Source organism: Balaenoptera musculus, chromosome 15 (assembly GCF_009873245.2).
Source record: "Balaenoptera musculus isolate JJ_BM4_2016_0621 chromosome 15, mBalMus1.pri.v3, whole genome shotgun sequence".
Classification (NCBI taxonomy): Eukaryota; Metazoa; Chordata; class Mammalia; order Artiodactyla; family Balaenopteridae; genus Balaenoptera; species Balaenoptera musculus.
The window spans coordinates 67,521,100-67,540,896 of record NC_045799.1 but is presented as its reverse complement, the minus strand read 5'-3'; the positions used below and the strand labels follow the sequence as shown (position 1 = coordinate 67,540,896).

Sequence of the window (19,797 nt, the reverse complement as noted above, 5' to 3'; positions counted from 1 at the left end):
GTTTCACATTCAGCATCACCAATACCTGACGTGATGAACCGAGGACATGTCACCTCTGGTATTGATAAAACTGATCATGAGCAAACAAATCCAGAAGGTGGGACTTTAAAAAGCCAATGATATGGGACAAAAAGGACAGGGTAACTAAATTAAAGGAGACCAGAGACACATCAACTTCATGGGAAATGTGAAGCTTGAAAGGTTTGGGGAAAAAAAAAGACATTTTGAGGACAATTGGACTCTACATAGGTGATAAGACAAGTGTTAAATTTCTTAGATATAATCAGTATTATGTAGTAAACTAACCTTATTCTCAGGAGATACATACTTAATACATCTTGAAGCATCAAGATGTCTGCAGCTGACTTTCAAATGGTTCAGGAAAAAAAAAAAAAACAGTAGCAAAACTCTTAACAAATGGTGACTAGCTGACAGGTATATGCACGTATATGGGCATTCACTGTACTACTGTCAACTATCCTGTTTGAAATTTGTCAAAATAAAGAGAAAATTCAACATGATACATGTAAGAAAAAGTATATTGATGGCATACAACTGGATACCCAACGATATGGGATTGGTTAAATAGAGATAATTTTACACAATGAAAGATTGGTGTTTTAAGTGAAGAGACTATAAACAGCATGATTCCATTTCCATAAAACACATACCAAAATGTTAAAGATTACCACCACGTGGTAGAAATAACATTGGCTTATTTTCACTAATCAGTATTTTCTAAATTATAAATACCATGTTTTGTGTAATAAACGAAAAACAGAAGTATTAAAAATCTGTGAAAACTGAGAGTCGTTCAGCAGAAGCTGAGGAGGGAGGCTTGGGAAAGGCGTTCCCAGGCAGTGAAGCCTGAGCAGAGTTTCTAAGGCTCTGCCAGGGTCAGCCCCGTGGCAAGGGCAGGAGACATGGAAGAGCCCCCGTGTGCACAGATGTCATTTGTTCAAGCAGGGATATGGCTGGAGCGTGAACTCATGGGTGGGGGGGCCTGTGGTTCAAGCTGTGGCCGGGATCAGGTCACGAAGGAGGGCCCTACCATCTGGTAAGGAACTTGTCGGCAGTGGGTGTGGGATTTTCCGCAGGGAAGACACAGTCAGCTATACTTGAGCTCAGCGGTTGGCGGCAAAGGGTGGACTGAAGGGGATGAGTTTGCTGGTTACTAGAAGAACCCAAGAGAAAGACGCAGATTTGGAGGATGGGATAAAGAGAGATGGACTGCAAAAATATTCTGGGGATAAAGATAGCAGTACTTGGTCAGTTGATGGAGGAAGTTAAGTCTAGGGTATCTCTCAAGCTTATGGCTTGGGCTATTGGTGCTGGGTGAGTTGCTGTCTGAAACAGGGAATAGAGGAGGGTCAGACTGAAGAGGGAGACAGGGACTTCCCTGGCGGTCCAGCGGTTAAGACTCCATGCTTTCACTGCAGGGGGAGTGGGTTCGATTCCCTGGTCGGGGAACTAAGATCCTGCATGCCACGTGGCACAGCCAAAAAGTTGAAAAAAAAAAAAAGAAGAGGGATATAATTTCAGTTTGGGATGATGGATTTATTTGTGGGATACCCAAGCAGATGACAGATAATGAGCCAGATCTCAAGAAAAACTCCGGGCTGAGTCAGAGTGTTTGTGAGGTGCTTCCCCTGGGCCTGTTCTCTCCTACTGTGAAGTTCCCACTGAGGATCCCCTCTCCCTCTGATAAGGGATTTACGTGGGAATGACTGACCCTCTGCTCATGAGATGGCCTCTTAGTGCTTAAGCCTAAAGTGAATTCTGCTTCCTTCAGAGGGGGAACAGAGCTGGGGTGGAGAAGCTAGGAGAACTGTGTGATACTTACCCCTTGAAATTTCTCTATCAAGTGCATGTATTACTTACTGTCTTAGTTTTTTAAATGGTAGCCAAGCAATAAATGTCAAGGTTCGAAGTTTACAAAACAAGCAGCAAACACAAGTTAGTGCCCTTAAGACATTAAACTGGGGAGAGAAAAGAAGAAAAACTATGAAAGCAAGACAAGAAGTAGCCAAGTTCTTTCCTAAGTTCTCAACAATACCATGAGCATCTGCACAGACTCTGGCGTCAGGCATATCTGGGTTCTGAATCACAGCCTTGGTCACTGACAGGCATATGACCTTGGCTAAGTCACTTCCCTAAGCCTAAGTTTCCTCCGATGGGTAAAGTGGGGCTGACAAGAGGGACGTGGTGGAGTGGTGACAATGTAACGCGTGTGCGTAATCTGACCCGGTGCCTGCCAATGGACAGACTCAGTGAAGGAGCTGATGTTACGGGACTTGCAGGCAGAGTATTTAAGAGCAAGTCCCCCGTGGAGAGAGGGTCCAGAAGAGGAACCCACTCTTCACCAAGGCTGGAACCCTAAAGAAGGTCCTTTCCAAGTGATTTACCTGGCACATAGCAAGAGGTCCAATCCCTGCTGGGTGGTCTGCCACAGCTGCTGTTTTCTACAGTCTGCAGTATTCACCTGAAAGCCCCAGACTCACAATGAACGGAAGTCAACTAACACATGTCTCCGACACTAAGGTTATTATGTTTGTGTGCTTGTGGAGGGCAGAGTAACAAGCCAATAAGAGCCCTGTCTGGTATTTCTACTCTGGAATTCTCGCGGAAGAAAACAATTCTCTTTCCCTTGGGGTTGCAAGTCTGGTAGAAGCTAAGTCAAGAGAGAACAAAGCAGAGCCAGGAGTTGGAGGGTCAGGCGCCTGATGTGACTTAAGCGCCTGCATAGGCCTAGGTCTGACACTCCGGATTTTCTGGTATTATGAGCCAAATCCTCTTGCGTAATTCATGTGAATTGGGTTTGTCACCAATAACCAAGAGTCCTCAGTCACGGACCCCTGGAGTCCTTAAATCTCAGACTTAGATGTGGGAGGGAAGCCAGAGTAATCAGAGGACAGGGGGACTCTGCCCAGCGGGGGCGCGAGTTCCCTGACAGCCTCCTCCTGAACCCCAGCTCCAGAAGCTGCAGTAACAGGCGGTACAAGACTCACGACGGGAAGCGAAAGAGAGTCGGGGTCACCGTGAAATTAAGATTAAAAACATATGGGAGGAGATTACTTTAAAGTGAGAGAGAAAAGCCAGGACTAGCAACAACAGAGAAGTTAAAAGGGTATTTAAAAAAAAAATACAAGACTTGGGAGAAGGACTCAAAAACATAAGGATTACTGATTGGAAAGAACAGTTCTAGAAGATATATTAGACCATGTTACTAATATCATATCATCTGTATATTAGATGATATTGCTGAATTGATATTAGTTTTCTTAGGTGAGGTAACCGTGTCATACTTAGGTATAACAATGGCCTTATTCTTCAGAGATGCTGCTTAAATATTCACAGGTGAAGTGTCATGATGTCTGCATGCCTGTCAAATGCTTCAGCAAAATAAAGTATGTGAGAGAAAGCAAATGGAGTTAATATTTTGACACCTGATGAACCCAGGTGAAAGCATGAGGTGGTCACTAGCATTCTTCAACTTTCTGTAGGTTTGAAAATTTCCAAAACAAAAAAGGGAAGACAGCAAGGGACTGAAATTAGATATGGAGGAAAGTGGTAAAAATAGCAGAAACTTGAAAGCTAGGAGTTATAAAATGCGGTGCAGAGTAGGAAAGGTTCTATCAGTAGAATAAGAGAGGCTAACAAGGCTTCAGAACAAAAATAGCCTTGATGAACTGGAAAAGCCAGAGGTTAATCCCAGCTAGAAGCAGCCGGGTGGTGTTGGCACAGGCCTCCAGGGTGGAAAGCACGTCAACTTCCTACAGCCGGCACGGGCTAGACAGACCGCTCGGGCAAAAGCAGGAAGAAGTCCTTGCCTCCTGCCCTAATGACAGTCTGTTCTGTGGGATCCTGTTGTAGAAAGTGTTCTGTTAGCTACCCACAGTTGAGAAAATGCCAAGATATCTACCCCCCCAAATATGGTAAGAAATTCAGACTGGAGTTTATCTCATTCTCCATCTTAGGAGGGTCAATCATCCTATTCGTTTTAAGGTGCCTGCAATAACGGTTCAGAATTGGGATAGAATCCAGAAGTACCCTCTGTGCAGACCGAAGATTCTCTAGGTGGGCATCAGGCAACGAACAGCATATAGCACAGCCCCACCCGTCCCTCCCTCCCATATAACAGTTAGAGGCTTAAGAATCTAACAGTGTTGTTTCAGGATTATGAGGTATTGGAAAAGTGGAAAAGAGCCAGGAAGGGGCAGTGAGACCAGAACCTTCAGGAACATTTACAACGCAGGGGGAAGAGAAGAGAGGGTTCCAGTGGGAGTGGTGCTGGGTCAAAACCAGTTCTGACAAACTATAGTCACTCTTTGTGCCAAGGATTCTGCTTTTGTCCCATTTTTGGTAACAGATTTCCCTCCCTCCTCCTGGGTCTTTGTAGCTTGAGGCTAGAGCTGCAGCTCCGTCTCAGTGTTTCACCAAACACGTCCTCGAAGAGTGAAGTCACACGAGGCGCTAGGCGGGAGGCGTAAGGGCTGGGAGGCAGCTTCCCCTCCAACACCTGGGGGCCGGGCCAAGGAGAACGGCCCTAACAGGGACGTGGCTGACTGCCGAGGTGGTAGTGTGACTGACACAGCGTAAAACAAATCAAACCCCTTTATCAACTGTTTTCAGCAGGAACAAATTTGGATATACGTATACGCCAAATAAGTAAGAAGGTAACATGGTACACCACAGCTGGCCAAAAATGGCTCTGGGCCCAGTTCCAAATGTTGGTCAATCCCCAGTACAGATTAGGCGCGTGAAGAATTGGAAGGAAAAGGAGACGCAATTAATTATCAAACTTTAATTGATAGACTAATCTTACAGGATAAACAATAAGACAGCTAGTCAAGGTTACACTTAAAAAAAAAATCCAGCAGCGCAAATCTAATAGACTAAATACGTTCATCTCCTCCCAAACAGGCATTTGATTAAAAACAAAAACCAGAACAGAGCGTACACCACAAGGAAAACATGGTACTTATGTATATTGTCAAATAATTCTGCAGAACTGGTTAAGAAAGAAAGAGATTTTTAGAAATTCAGAAAGCAGTAGAACCACCCAGCCTGGCAGGTAAATTTGCCAGACGTCGTGCGCTTTGGAGGGCTCCTGACCGCCTATAACTTCAGAAAGGCCACCAGGCCCCTCTAAGAAGGAAACAGGGGCCAGTCTTAACTGGAGATGACTTTTTCACAAAGCCTTAAGACAAAGGGACCATCCTTTCCCAAGACAACAGGCATGAGCAAAGGCAAGGAGAGAAAGAGGCGTCCCTCAGAGGATGCGGTGGAAAGCAAGCCGCCCTTGCGTGGCCCTTGGCACCCGGGGTCCATCCCACGCCCTTCCCTGCCCCCGGCAAAGAGGGCGGGCCAAGTGCGGGAGCCTGGGACCGCTCCTCCAGGCACGTGGTTAGAGTGAGAGTAAGAAGAAAGGCAGCCCCTTCCGGCTGAAATACAGCAACTTTTCAGAGACGTGGCAAAGTGAGTCTCCTTGCCCCTTGTAATCTAAAGCAGCAACTCCGGAGAAAGTGCATCCTTAGTTCAGTTCGACTTCATTTAAAAAGAGCTAATGCTACTTGCAAAAGGCCCGTCATCCATTAAAATACTTAATACCAAAGAGTTCCAGCAAGTGTCGGGACTGTCTTTCTACATTTTCTGACCAGACTGACTGGAACAGAGCCGAGGGGCCAGGCCGCCGCAGGGACCAGCTGGTCACTATCCTGCCAAGTCGCCGCAGGGAGGGAAGGAAAGGCAGGTTGCCTGTGTGCGAGCGAGCCCTGCAGGGGGACCGCCGGCACGACCTCCCGAGAGAAAGCAGCAGCCCCGGCCACGCCGCCCTGCACGCACGCCCCGGGTCGCAGCGGGGAGACCACAGCCAGGGCTCTGCCCAGAAAGCATCCTGAGGGAAAAATGAACACCGCGAGGCTACCGAAGGGCAAAGAGTCTCAGTTTGCTAACACAGGTTTAGTCAGTACGTTCTGGACCGTAAGATGATGATGAAGCGACCACTCTCGGGGCCGAGTGACAAGCTAGTGAATACTGCTGGGACCCTGGCACGGCTCTACACCCAACACTCCTCCCAGCGGCTCCTGGTGCCGCCCCCTCGGCTCTCCGGGGCTTCCAGCAAGGTCTCCACGGAGTCGGGAGCCAGAGCCCAAGATGGTTCCAGCAGATTTAGTGAGCTCTGTAAAGCAACACTCAGACAGGTCCATACGAAAAGATGTCATTTACATTATTTATATATCTCCAAGTAAGGAAAAAAGCACCATTTTACTTAAAATAAAAAGGCTCACACAGGCTTTGGTCCTGTCTTGAGATGACACCAGCCTGAGCGAGAGGCGGTTTGGCCCTCGGGGAGCAGGGAGACGGACGGGACACACGCTGTCGCCGGGAGGGAGGGGCGTCAGGTGGCACGGGCAGCCGCACGAGTGGGGCAAGTGAGGAGACCTGGCAGGAAGGGCCTCAGAGAGCAGCCCCACGCGGCCAGTCTGGGGACGGAGACGCGTGCTGCAAGAGACCAAAAGCAGGCGTGTGGCACCGTCAGGACAAGCCCCCGGGACAGGGACGCCGGCCGACAGAAAGGGCAGTATTCAAACAGAGGTGACGCTCTTCCTGCTACGTGACCGTTTCCTCTGTAGGCCCGTCAACTGCAGAGGGAGGCTTCAACAAGTAGCAAAGAAGCACTCTTTTCTCCAGGAGCTGCGGGCCAACGAGGACAGAAAAGCTACAGTCGCTGCTCCTTTTTCAAGGATGAAAAACAGGCAGTTTCCTGAACACTACACTTCCCGTACATACTTATGCCCCCCAAAAAAGCAAGAGTAGATTTTCCTGCCCAGATGCATAACTTGGCATTGACTACACCACGAAAAGCAAGAGTCTGTCTGGATGGGCTGGATTCCTGAACTACAGCTTAGAAGGGAAGGGCGCAGAATATCACCATAAACTGGCTCACAAGGAATAGTCATCTTAGGTGAACACATGCTAATACATTTCACAGAATGAGGGGTAACAGTCTAGAATCCAAAGTGTGAAGTTTGGAACATCTCTCGCCAAACCTTACTATGAGGGCCTGCACCAGTGAGAGGAGAATTGCAAAGACAGCAGCAGAGCAACAGCGAACAGCACAAAGGGTATCATTCACCAAGAGACCGTCCCTCGTTCCAGAGTCAACCAAGCCACCGGGAGACAAGAGAACTTCACGTGGACAAAGAACATCAGGGCTAAAACCAGAAGAGGGAGAGCTGATCACGAAAGCCGTTTATCCCATTTTCGATGTTTAAATACATCGGCCAACCCACTAGGTCAGATGTCTTCTTCTTGAGAAAGGCAGCATCTCTGAACCTGGGATGAAGGACACTTGAACATAATGCATGAGCAGAAGGACCCAATGGAGACGCGTAATTGAAAGAATCATTGGACTGCTGAAGAATTTCTCGAAACTTCTAAGGAAAGAACGATCTGGGTCTGTGGCTGTAGGGCTGTAGAGCTGGCTTCCACCTGGCTCCTCTCAAAGAGGTCTTTGTCGGCCTACCCAGGCACACCTGTGCCAGGCTGGGCCTCAAAGCCGAACCAGTGAGGGCTGCAGACAACCGTCAAAGCGGCAGCGGACCTCCCCAGAGATCGGGGCCCAAAGGGCAAGACGTTCAGACAGGAGTCACCACGACACACTCTGCTGCTCAACAATCACCACGGCCAGTGTGAGCGACCCCGACCAGACCCACAGCTCTTCCTCTCCCGCCTCGTGTTCACGAGCAGCAGCGTGGCAAGAGGGAAGCCAGGAAAGGAGGTGGTAATGAGGTACAAAAGGAGCAACTGACATCTTTGGGTTTTTAAAACATAAATTCCAATCTAGGAAGTGGGAAAATAAAAAGGGAAAGAATTCATTCTGAATCAATGGACAGAGAAATATGGCTTACTAACCCCACATTCTGCATACAATTTCACATAAGAGAGGGAAAAACCCACCCCAACTCATCACAACGCAGTCCAAATGTTTGCAACCAAAGATTCATGAAAATAGTTGAGGTGAAATCACTTAAAAAAAAAAAAAAAAAAAAAAGAAAGAAAGAAACCAGAAAGCTTTCGATCATTCCTTTCTAAACAAAATTGGTAGATCTACTCTCAAACACACTTAAGAGTATTCCACACAACATGTTCAGAATTCAGATTTATTGATTTCCACCATATTGACTTTTAAAAATGGTATGAAGCTGACTGCAAGAAAGGGAACCGGTGATTTTAAGTTAAAATTAAGCTAATGGTGAAAGTACATCACCTCTGGCTTCAGTCACCACATCACCTTAGAGTGGATATAGATTTTTTTTGAACAAAGTTCCAGAACTCTGAAATCCAGGGATGCTGCAGGCCTCTCCCAGCAATGTCCTTCACTTTGGGTCAGTCTCCTGGGCCAGAGGTGAAAGTGCTTTCAAAAATACTGCCATTTCCCCAGCACAGTGTCTTTGATTGCATCCACATATTGAGTTGGAACCCAGTACACCCAGTAGTAAGAGGCTTCCGTGGGGCCCAACTGAAACGCCTGGAAGGGAAAAAGGAAAACCAAGCGGTACTTCAGAGGTCAGGAGACTGAGCAGGCAGCACAACAAACACGGGGAGGGCTGAGAAGTGAATTAATTAAAAAGGGAAGGGGGGAAAAAAAAAACTGTGCACATGGGGAGCATTCTCCTGTCAAAAATAAATGGATAAATAAAACATAAAAAGGTGGGAGAGTTAGGCACAGCCGATCCTAAAGCGGTGGTTCCCGAACTCGCGTGTGCAGCAGAGCCAGCTGGGGGCTTGTTAGAACAGACTGGTGGGCTCCAGCCCTTAAAGTTCCTGGTCCCGGAGAGGTGGGGCGGGGCCTGAGGATCTGCATTTCTAACAAGTTCCCAGGTGATATAATACTGCTGATCCAGAGACCAGTTTGAGAACCACTGCCCTAGGAAAACTGTCACACATGCAGGAGGAAACAGACATGAGTGTTCAAAGCAGCACTGTCAGAAATGATAAAAACCTGGAAACAACCTACATATCCATCAGTAAGGGAACGCAAAATTAAAAGTGACCTACTCGTATGAATACTGGATTTACTTTTTAAAGGTATGAACTGGATCTAGAGTTAATACAGACAGATCGTAATGTCGAACCAAAAAAAAGCAAGTTGCAGAACGATACATACCATGATACCATTTATGAAAACTGAAAAAACACAAAACAATACCGTATCTTGGTCATGGATATACATGAAAATAAACGCACAGAGATGGGAAGGATCCACATGATAAATCATGATAATGGCAATGGGGGGAGGGGAAGACAATGGGGACATTCACTGTTGGTATATTTTCTTTTATTTAAAGCAAGATTGAAAACAAGTTACAAAATATTTACAATAGTCATTTCTTGGTGATGGATATATGGGTTTGTTATAGTACTCTCGGTCCTTTTCTGTGCTTTTTAACATTTCTCTAAGGTGACATTCCCCCTTTTTCTAAGGTGACCTGTGAATCTAGCTAGTGAAATGGCATCTGCAAAGAGGGAAATAAACACTTTCATTAAGACAAAGGCCAAGGTGCTACTTAATGGTGTTTAGAAAAGAAAGGGGGCGATTAGAACCCACCTCTGCCAGCAATGACTCCAGAGAGAAATCAGCATTTAAACTAAATACAAAGGCATTAGCCGTCCACACCACCTCCTTAAAAGATGTCCGAAATGGTCCACTCTACTTGTTTGAAATCCTTCTTCCCAGGCTGTCTGAAAACTGGGACTGCAAACCCTACCGGGTCAAACTGGTGAGACAGATGTTTCGAAAGGGAGTGAAGGGGCCCAGCTGAAAATATTAAAATCCAACTTTTAAAACAGAAAAAATCACTGAGCAGGCAAAACAAATCACCTGCAATCCTTTAAAGACTACAGAGACTAGTGGCGGAAGGGGCGCCCGAGGGCCTGAAAGGAGGCCCTGTGTTGTCGTCACCAGTGCCCGGAGGCACCACACCCGTGAGCTGTGCACCCAGGGCTGCACTGCCAGCCACGGCCTGACGCAGCCCCTGAGCTGACAGAGCCTGACAGGGCAGCAGAGGGGACACGACCGGCTGACTTCCTAGAGCCAGGGGACCTGTCATCTGCCCAGAGAGAACTGCCGTGCCTCGAGATCCGCTCTTCCCGGACCTCCCCGCACCTCCCTCTGCCGTGAACTCTGTACGCCAACCCGCAGGCTGGACCGCTAGCCCCTGCTCCTCCCTGGGCTGGGCCGCATCACTGTCACCTCCTAGGCCGAGCAAGGGAGGCGGCGCCGCCCACACCCTGTCACTGCTCAGGTCAGGCCCCTGGCACAGCAACTTCGGAGCAAGGTGGCTGAACTCCATTTTTAAAGCAGTCCCTTCAACAGCGCTGGGGAAACAGAAGGTGTCTGCCTAAGCTGCTCAGGGAGTCTCGCCACGGAACTCCTGCTCTGCTCCGCAGACTTGGAGAACGCCTCCAGACACGCTGTCTGGGAAAGAGCAGCCGCTCTCTTTAGAGCAGAACTCCATGCTTAACCAGGTCACAGACGCCCCCTCCCCACAGGGTCCTCGGCCACCTGATGGCTGCCCCCTGGGGTGAGCAGCAGCACTGCAGAGAGGGGCAGCCTGGCGCCCTCACGGACGCCAAGGCGCGTGGGAGGTTTTGTTTCATACGCAAGACAAAACTGAAAATGAAGACCCACAAGCCATTAACCTCCTCTTTACGTTTATTTTCCTGGTCTAAAAACAAAATATTACAGATATGAGAGATGCAAAAGAGATAAAGTGTATCCCCTTTAAACTGCTGGGGGCGGGGTGCGGTTTGCAAAATAAACAGAACGAGGAATAGGTCACGGATTAAGTTCTAAGAACAGGAAGACAACATGAGGGTCTTAAACCTGTGTGTCTTCTCAACACTGAGTGTTCTCCTCAGTGGAAAGTCCACTCCCTGCTGGAGGAGCAGAAGCAGGAGACTAGTGAGGGCTAGGCCACGCCGGCTACTTACCATCATGTGGTAGTCTTCGTGTCCTTCGATAGGTTCACTGACCACATTTTTAATGGAACCCATGGGCAATTTCTCAGTCCGCTCTAAGTTAAGAGGGATTACAGTGATTATTAAAGGCCCCCCTGCTCTACTCCTGTGACTCAGCAGTCCCTCCTCAGGGCTGGTGGCCGGGGGAATCTACCTCCACCCTCTAGGGACGACGGGAGAGATCTTCTGGTCAGTACACCTCCAGCCCTGCTTGGGAGTTGGGAACTTCTTAGGAGCAAATGGGGAACCAGACTTGACAGAGGTATATTAAAGGTTTCTGAGAGCAGAGGTATAGCTTGCCTGGTGTTACTCTGTAACGTCTGATGATTAATAAACACCCAAGAAATTCCTCTGCAACCTTACTGCCAAGCCCAGCCCTGGCTGAGGTCTTTGGCGCCTGGGATAGTCAAGGGGACCATAAAGAGGCAACTGCATGCCCCTGTGACTCGTACAGGAAGGGGGATGCTTGGGGCTTTCAGACCAGTTTCTATCCCTTGATCCTGCTCACTCACCCTCCCCCCCCATTCCCTCCCTTGGCCCCCCACCCCTCCAAATACACACACTTGAAGGAAGTTCTCTGAGAGCATTCATAACCTCTTATGATTAACACTCTAAATGCCACTTATCACATGGGGTCAGAAGACATTTTGCAGCAAGTTCAAGGATGGCAGGTAAGAAAGAGGAGGCAGCGAGGGATGCCTGGAGTGAGATGAGACTGGAGGTGAGCCGAGTGCAGCAGGACAGGGCTGGTGGCAGGAGAGGCGGGGGCACCTGCACGACAAAGCCACCGCCCAGAAGCAGCAGACACCTCAGGGACAGGGAGGAGTTCTCAGCACATGGAGAAACCAAGCCGGAAAACTCATTACAGGCTTTGCAGAAAGCAAAATCTGGAAAATGGGTAAGTTGACAAAACAAACCAGGAACTTAGAGCCCTGACTTGTCGTCTAGTTGGTGACTTGAGACATGCTATTTCCATCCTGTGGGCCTTGGTCTCTGAAAAATGGGGGTGAGGAGATGGGACCTGAAGATGTTCATTCAGATTTTGACTTCCAGTGGCTCTAAAACAGTGACCCACAGGTAGGACCTGACCAGCACCTATCTTTAAGATGGAAACTTTTTTAAACACCAGCCATTTTGAATTGTCCAGAGATTTCATGCAAAAATATGGACTTCTGGCTTCTCTTGAAAACACAGAAGATTCAACAATCCTGGGCCCACATTCCTGAGTGACAGCAATCAGCTAGATTAGAGACTCGAGTTCCCTACAAGCAGGGCACATGCTCCCCCGAGGCAGCTCCACGTGGTCACAGGTCCCAGTTCCTGCCTGGAGCTCATTCTTCTCCCTCCACTGGGCCTGAGGCTGTCAGTACTGCCTTCTACACACGCTACCGCAGGAGCCCTTGAGTGCCACTCGGTAAAGCACCCCATCGAGAAAGAGGCCAACTAGCGGCTGGGATGGTCACGTCAGCAGAAAGATGAAGCCAGTGGCTGGCAGCCAACTCCCAGAACAAGCTGTCCTCCTCGGACAGTGCTGAGGACACTCAGGTGACAGGACTCCTGAGCTCCCAAGTGAGAAGAAAGCCTGAGGTACACTGACACAGCAGTCTGGGTGGGAATGGAAAGCCCCGCCTTGGTCAACCCTTGAAGACATGAATGTTCACGGCCAGGCTCTTTAACAAGGCTAGTGAGTAATGCGGCTCTCAACAGCTCTGAAGCCCTGATACATCAAGACTCTTCTAGAGCTCTGCCTTTGTGCCAAAGCAGAAAGGCAGCTGCTCCTACAAGCGGAAATAAAACCTCTAACTCACGTGTGGGAGGTTCTCTTTAGCCCCTGCAGTTACGATGTTGTTTCCTATACAACTTCATAACCTGAAAACACTCCCTGAGGAACCAACGAACACTTACACACTTAGTCCTCGTCCAGCTCCCCTGCCTGCACCCACCCTCTGGGCCAGCATCCTTAGCCCCTGCCTCCCATTAGGCTGCCCGAGTGAAAGTGCAAGCCTAGGAAGAGGCGGGGTCTCAGCAAGTCAATGCAATGGTGGAGAACTAAGCAAAATCACCTGCAAGGTCATGAATAAGTGACAACCTGACAAAAGGCAGGGCAGCTCACAATTAAAAAAAACTGATGATGTGACAGGCTCTGCAGAAGAGAATGACCTGCTAAAGGGTTCAAAGGCCCCTGGGAATACTGGGGAAGCCCTTAAATATTATGCACAACTTGCTTTTTGCCCATGCAGTTAGAGTCGAAAGTGAAATGAAGACTATAGCAAGGAATCATAAACTTGTTAGAAAACTCAAGCATTTTGGCCATTTCAGTCTTTGTTCATTTTAAGAATCAGGATAGGGTTGAAAACAAGAAACATTTTCATATTTCACATGATTAAAATCTCACTCTCCGTCACCCTTACTCCAATTATTTTCCATAAAACTTTGGTCCCATTTTAAGCAGAATCATACTAAATGGCCTGTCCCTGAAACCAAGTAACCTCAGACGATGAGATCCCCTATACTTCTCTTTACCATTTACCTCGAACACTGAATACCTACAGTGCTGGCCAGAAACAGGTGAATTAGGCATGTTCGGTTCCCTCCAGGAATCTAACAGGGGGACAGACAAGTCAGAGAGTAATGAGTGCTCTGAGGATATAACGGGGCTCTCTATGAACAGAAGGGGCAGCAATTCATTTGGAGCGTGGGGGAGATATCAGGGAAGGCTTCATTAGGAGAGCACATTTAGGTAGGACCTCGGAAGACTTTGTTAACAACAGGAATGCGAAGTAGGCATTCTGGGTGAGGGCACAGCATGAGCAAAGACATGAGCTGTGCAAAGCACGGTGGGAAGCTCAGGGAGTGATGCAGTTGAAGTACGTAGGGCACAACAATGCAAGTGGGGCAGGAAGCGAGGTCAGAAACTTAACTGGGCCCCATCGTTGAGAATACGGGACACTATGCTTAGGCATTTGAACTTGGCCTTAAAGAGCGCAAGGTTTTTGAGCACAGGAACCAGTGAGGAAAAACCAGTACAGAAGATGGGCAGGACAAAAGAGATCCCAGATGGGGCAGGGATATAGATTAATTTGCTTTAACAGACCAAGTTTTGAGACGCTAGGAGTTAACTGGCGCAACAGAGTGGCAAAGAAAGGGACACAGATAATTCTGGAATGTAACTGACAAGACTTTGAACCATCTGGGGGAAGGGAGAGGGAGGACAGTCAGAGACACTTCCCAGCAAATAGCAAGCCTGATTCACAGGCACAGGCAGAGTAGGTGGGGGGAAGCAGAGGGCAACCAGGCGGGGAAGGAGAGGCAGGTCCCTAGTACAGGGGCAAACTCTGATCTACAGGAGCCAGGCAGGTGACATAAATGAATAAAGCTGGCTACAATAAAAGATAAATGAAACAGTGAGGACTACAGCACGGACCACCTGAAGCCACTGCTCGGCTCTGGCTGATCGTTGCCATGTGAAAATGCAGGTCCAGAATGGCTAGATCTTTTGCTTCTTTTCAAGAGAAGCACCAAAAAAAAAAAAAAAAAAAAAATCAGATCCAGTGAAACCTCCTGATTTTCACAGATTGTGTGTAAACTCATAAAACCCTTGTCTGTGGACTAGACCTGGCCCTCAGGCCACACATTTGGAACCTCTGGTTTTGGCTGCAGCTGAAGAGCCAATGTTTGAAGGATTGGCCCTGAGATCAGACTAAAAAGAATGAGGGAAGAGGGTCCAAATAGAAGGCGAGCATCAAAAAGCAAAATTGAAAGCCAGGAGCACACAAAGCACAGTGGAGAAGGATTTCAGAATGAGGAGCGGAATTGCACCCAAGGCCACGCCCTGCAGGGTACGAGAGGCAGTGAGCCAGGAAGAGGTGAGAGCAGTCCGTACCTTTAGTGCCGATCCACAGCTGGTCTTGTTCTAGCTTAAAGGTAAGTCTCACTTTTCCCCCGGACTTATTGTACATGCCAGATAAGGGTATAGCTGGCAGGCGCTCCTGGAGACACAAGAGCATGGTAAGAGAGGGAGGAACCAGAAACAAGGCGAGACAGGAAAAGAAGACGGGACAAGAGTCGAGGACCTGATTGCAGGAACCTCAGGAAGTCAGAAGGTGAGCCTGGTTCCTTTTCAGATTGCTCACAAAGGAGTTTGGCTTACCTGGGCACCCTTAACAGACGGCATCACATCTTCAGGTTTTCCTTTATCCAACACTTTCCTGTGTTGCTATAAGTCAGAAGAGATAATTAAATGAAACAGCTGACTGCACATTAGTCTATTATTACCTCTTTGAAAAAGAGAATGAATAAAACCTTAATGTTTTGGTTCAAAAGCTTTTTGTGACTACAGATATGGGTCCTTTGACACTACAGAGCAGTGCTGCCCAGCAGAAATTTCCGTGATGGAAATATTCTATATCTATGCTGTCCAAAACAGTAGCCATGAGTCACTTGTGGCTATTAAGCATTTGAAATGTGGCTAGCATGAGTAAGGAACTGAATTCTTCATATTACTGAATTTTAGTCGGCCACATGTGGCTACCACATTAGACATCAAAGCTCTAGAGCAATCAGGATTTCCAGATTGCTAATTCAAATAAACTTTACTTCCTTCTCCCCCTCCCCCGAAATCACCACTGAAAGAATTAATCATCACGATAAGACAGCCACAAAGGATGCTTGCTCTCCTGGCATGTACAGAACAGGACAGCCGTTTCTGTCAACTTAAACTCCCAAAGAAACCTATAAGGATGCTGATAATCAGCTTAGCTGCCTAGAAGGGGCACTTCTTCAACAAATGGAGACTCAGTCCATTGCAGAAATCTTCCCCATAACCCCACCCTCAACCCCAGCTAAACAGAAAGCTCAGGAGCCACATTTCCAAAGAGAAATGCTGATTACTCTATAGCCTGACATTAAGAAGTCTCTAACCCCACTCCCACCTCAGGAGTTTGAAGCAGCTCATTAAGGGTTCTAATTAGGCTCATGGCCCCCTAAAACTGTTTTTGTCTGGCCCAAATGCCTGAGTCTTGTTTCCTCTCCATCTGTGGCTTTACAGGTACAGTCGCTGTCTGGTCAAGCTAGAACCGTAGGGTAACAAGTGGGTAGAGGGTAAACATTTAATCGAATTTAAGCACCAGGTGGCCAAGAGCCAGCTTAAACCCTCACCGGCACGGTGGAAACCCTCTGGTAGGAATAAACTCAACACTACCAGACTACTAGCAAAAGGTCACTCTACATATCAGCCCTAGATTCTTGAGCAAGCTGATGAAAAGCCAGGAGAACGGGTCCCTCTCAGGAGGCCAGGTTACGCCTCATAACCGGCATCAATGGAACAAAGCTGCGCGGATTAGAAGCCTAACTGGACTCATAGCTCACAAGTACCTTCTGAAGAATTTTCCCTTCACTGTGGAGAACACTTCTAAAGCCTGTTAAGCTACCAGTAGTAACTCAAAACCTGGATTTAAGAGGCATGTTATGCTCCAAGGGTGTAACCAGTGGGAAGGCTCATTCACGTCTGACATGTTCCTATTTGACAATTTCACACATTGTGGCAGAGGAAGATATGAAAATGGAAATGCACTCATTTAGTTACATTATCATCCCATATTTAGAGGCAAAAGTGTCCAAATAAACACATTTTAGATGTTAATATAGGTTTACAACCCCTTATCTGAAACCCTATGGACAAATGTTTTGTACTTTATAAAGTCTAAAACTTTTTAAGGATTTTGTAAATGTAATAGTTTTTTTCTTTTTCGTAATACAGTTTTAAAATACACTACATAATATTCTTTGTGGAGTCTAGGGTAGCACCTTGTTATCAAATGTGTTAATAGTTCTAGGGCAAAACATGACTATTCACACTAATTCTGATCAGGTTTTGCTGCCAAATTTATAAAAGCACTTGGGTTTTCAGACTCTTTTGGGGTTCTGGAAGCACATATAAGGGATTACGGACCTGTAACACAAAATTGTGTCCTTCTCACACTGTTGGCCATGTGCCTTGGTGCCTAAGGTCACTGAAATTGATGTTGGTCAAGGTTGGTTTACTCTCCTCAGGATACAGACTGAGTTGAGAATATCTATTTTCCTGGAACACATTAAGAGTGGCCAGGAGACTCCATAACTACAAGTGGGGTTTGCTGGGTGATAAGATCACAAGTGATGGTTCTTCCAATCAGTTCCTTCCAGAGTGAAACACTCTTACTTTTCCCAATTACAAAAAAGAATCTGAATGGCTACAATGAGCACAAAACAGGCTGGATCTCTTCCATCCAAAATGAGCAACAAAGCATGTAAAAATTCAGGCCCCCATTTCACAGACCAGGAAGAGGGAAAAAACGAAAATCAGCATAGCTATCTTCCTAGTCAGCTTCATTTGGCTTCCTGAAACAGTCAGTTTTAGAGGAACCTCTGAAAGCTACTGATTTCCATGCCTATCCAGAAAAGGGCTTGTTGATGTGAGGGAAGCCACAAGCCAAAAAACAAATGTAAGCACTTGTATAAAATGGAGGATTAATTCCAATAGTGGCATTTTTCTCTGGCGTTAAATAGGAGAGAAACCCACAACTGCTTCATTTCAATACCTGGTCTAAAGCCTGCCTTTACAAAGGCCTTATCCTAAAGTAGATAGACTTGAGACACACTGACCCGCCAGATGAGACAAAGATGCAAATCTCAGGTAGTTGTCACCTCCACTCAACAGCCAGCCGCACCCAACTGCTGCCATAAATTTCCATCATGGGCCCTGTCCAAAAAGGAGCTTATTCTAGAAAGGATACAACCAGCCTAGGCTTGAGAGGACAAAGCCTCACACTTCCCAGGACCAACAATCACACGACAGACTCACTTTCTGCCTGCAGAGAGGCTCCTTCTTGTTCTCTTCGGCCTTTGCATCCTGCTGGGCAGCATCTTTGGGTGTGTTTACTGCTAAAACATCATTTATCGTGGAGCCAACGACCATGATCTTGGCTCCACTGGTGACTTTTATTTCTCTCAACGTCTTATCCTCAGGGACAAGTCCCTTATACATGACTTTCTGCATGGCAGGCGGGAGACCTTGGGAAAAGGTAGAGGACAGTGAAAGGAAGAAACGAAAAACATTCTTGCACAACAGACCCGAAAGTGAATACTGCTCTATCGCCAATTACTTTTGTGCACTCAGGCAATTCACAACCTCTCTAAGCCTCCAGAACTTCATAAGAGTAATGACAATAGTTCCTTCTGTATGAACTTGTTTTAAGGACTAAGATATAATACATATGGAGCATTTAGTGCAGCACCTGGTATTTAATAACTGATCAATAAATATCAACTATTATTCATTCCAAGTTGTTCCTCAACCATCTTGTGACTCAAATATTAAGTGAGAGTCCACAAACCCCAGGGATATAGAAACCAATAAGGTTTCTGTTTTTATGGAGCTTACAGGGTACGTGCAGAAAATGTAAAAAGAAAATCATTTCAGATGGCAAACTGCTGTAAATAAGAAAAAACTAAGTAATACTAGCATCTGTGAAGGGGCCAGCATGAGAGCCAAAAACAGTGTTTCCTAAACTTCCCTTATTAGAAGTACCTGAGACATTTGCTAAAAATAATTCCTGGCCACATTCCAGACCCACTGAATCAAAATCTCCAGGGGGAAGGGCCTAGGAGCTGTAAATTTCGCAAGCGCCTTAGGTGCTTCTATTAGAGATGTTAGAAGCACGAGTTAGAAACTTGGCCCGAAGAGTCAGAACTGGCACTGAATCCCAGCTCAGCCACGGACTAGCTCTGACTTTGGGTCTCATTTTCCCCACCTGAATAATGGGCACATTACTACTTACTTGGGAGGACTGCTGTGAGCATTGAGAAAGCTGATGCAAGGAAAGCGGCCAGCGCGGTGCCTAGCACAGCGTCAACACTAGGCAGGTGAAGTGGGAAAGGCTGTCAGAGCCATGGGGATTACCTGTAATCGAGTGAATCTTCTGTTTTAGCTCGGAGCCTGTGCTATCCAGGGGAAACTTCACGTCGTGCTTAGTCTTGTTCCAGATGATCTTCAGGTCCACCAGCTCCCTGCCCGCGCCGCCGCCCGCGTCCTCGCCGTTGCTGACCGAGGCCTGGGCCGCGAGGTCCCCAGGGGGCTGGGCCGGGGCAGGCTGCAGACTGCCTCGCGCAGCGCAGGAGTCCTCGGCCGCCGCCCCCGCCGCGGCTTCGGCCTCCAAGCAGTTGAGGGGCCGCGCGGGCCCCTCGGTCGCCACGGTCTCGGCCTCCGTGTCCATGCCAGTTTCCTCCATGCCTGCAAGGGGGTTAGGGGGTGGGCGCTCGCCGCGGGCTGGGCCTGGGACCGGATTCTGCCCGGGCGCCGCCGGACCGCCGCTCCCGAGCCAGGCTGCTCCCCCCGCCGCGCCAGGCCGCATCCCCCAGGGGCGCCCGCCTCACCTCGCTCCGACCCGGGCGCCCGCCACCCCCTCCACACTCACCATCCGGGGCTCCGGCCGCCGCCATGATGATTGTGTACAACACCCACCGCTCCCGCAGAGGCCGCCGGGAAAAGGCGAGCTGGCTGAGATTGGCCCCGGTAACAGCCCCTAATCGCGCACAGCCTGGCCGGAAACAGGTGGAGGTTTCTATGGAGACCCGCCTCCTCCGCTTCCCCGGCCCGGCCCCTGCCACGCTTTAGCTTTCAAGAACCCAGGGGGCGGGCCCGGGAAATCGCCCACTCGCTGGACTCTGCCCCCTAGAGGCCGAGTGGGGCCGCAGTCGTGCAAGGGGGCGTGGGCTTGTAGGCTAGGGGGCCTG

At 48.1% G+C, this 19,797-nt stretch overlaps 1 protein-coding gene across 2 annotated transcripts; it reads right to left on the bottom strand.

Annotated features, from left to right (window-relative positions):
• Positions 1–8,077: 8,077 nt before the first annotated feature.
• UBFD1 (ubiquitin family domain containing 1) lies at positions 8,078–19,722 on the bottom strand. 2 transcript variants are annotated; one of them, XM_036825858.1, is made up of 7 exons: positions 19,479–19,722; positions 18,965–19,294; positions 17,867–18,075; positions 15,176–15,241; positions 14,909–15,014; positions 10,999–11,081; positions 8,078–8,533 (listed from the first exon to the last, which is right to left on the bottom strand). In XM_036825858.1, the coding sequence occupies exons 1-7, from the start codon at positions 19,501–19,503 to the stop codon at positions 8,423–8,425; spliced, it is 930 nt and encodes a 309-aa protein (XP_036681753.1). In that variant the 5' UTR covers positions 19,504–19,722; the 3' UTR covers positions 8,078–8,422. The 2 variants fall into 2 exon arrangements, with proteins under 2 accessions (XP_036681753.1, XP_036681754.1); XM_036825859.1 differs by lacking the exon at positions 8,078–8,533 and adding an exon at positions 13,576–13,626 and having other exon boundaries at positions 10,998–11,081; positions 19,479–19,615.
• Between the last annotated feature and the right edge of the window lie 75 nt (positions 19,723–19,797).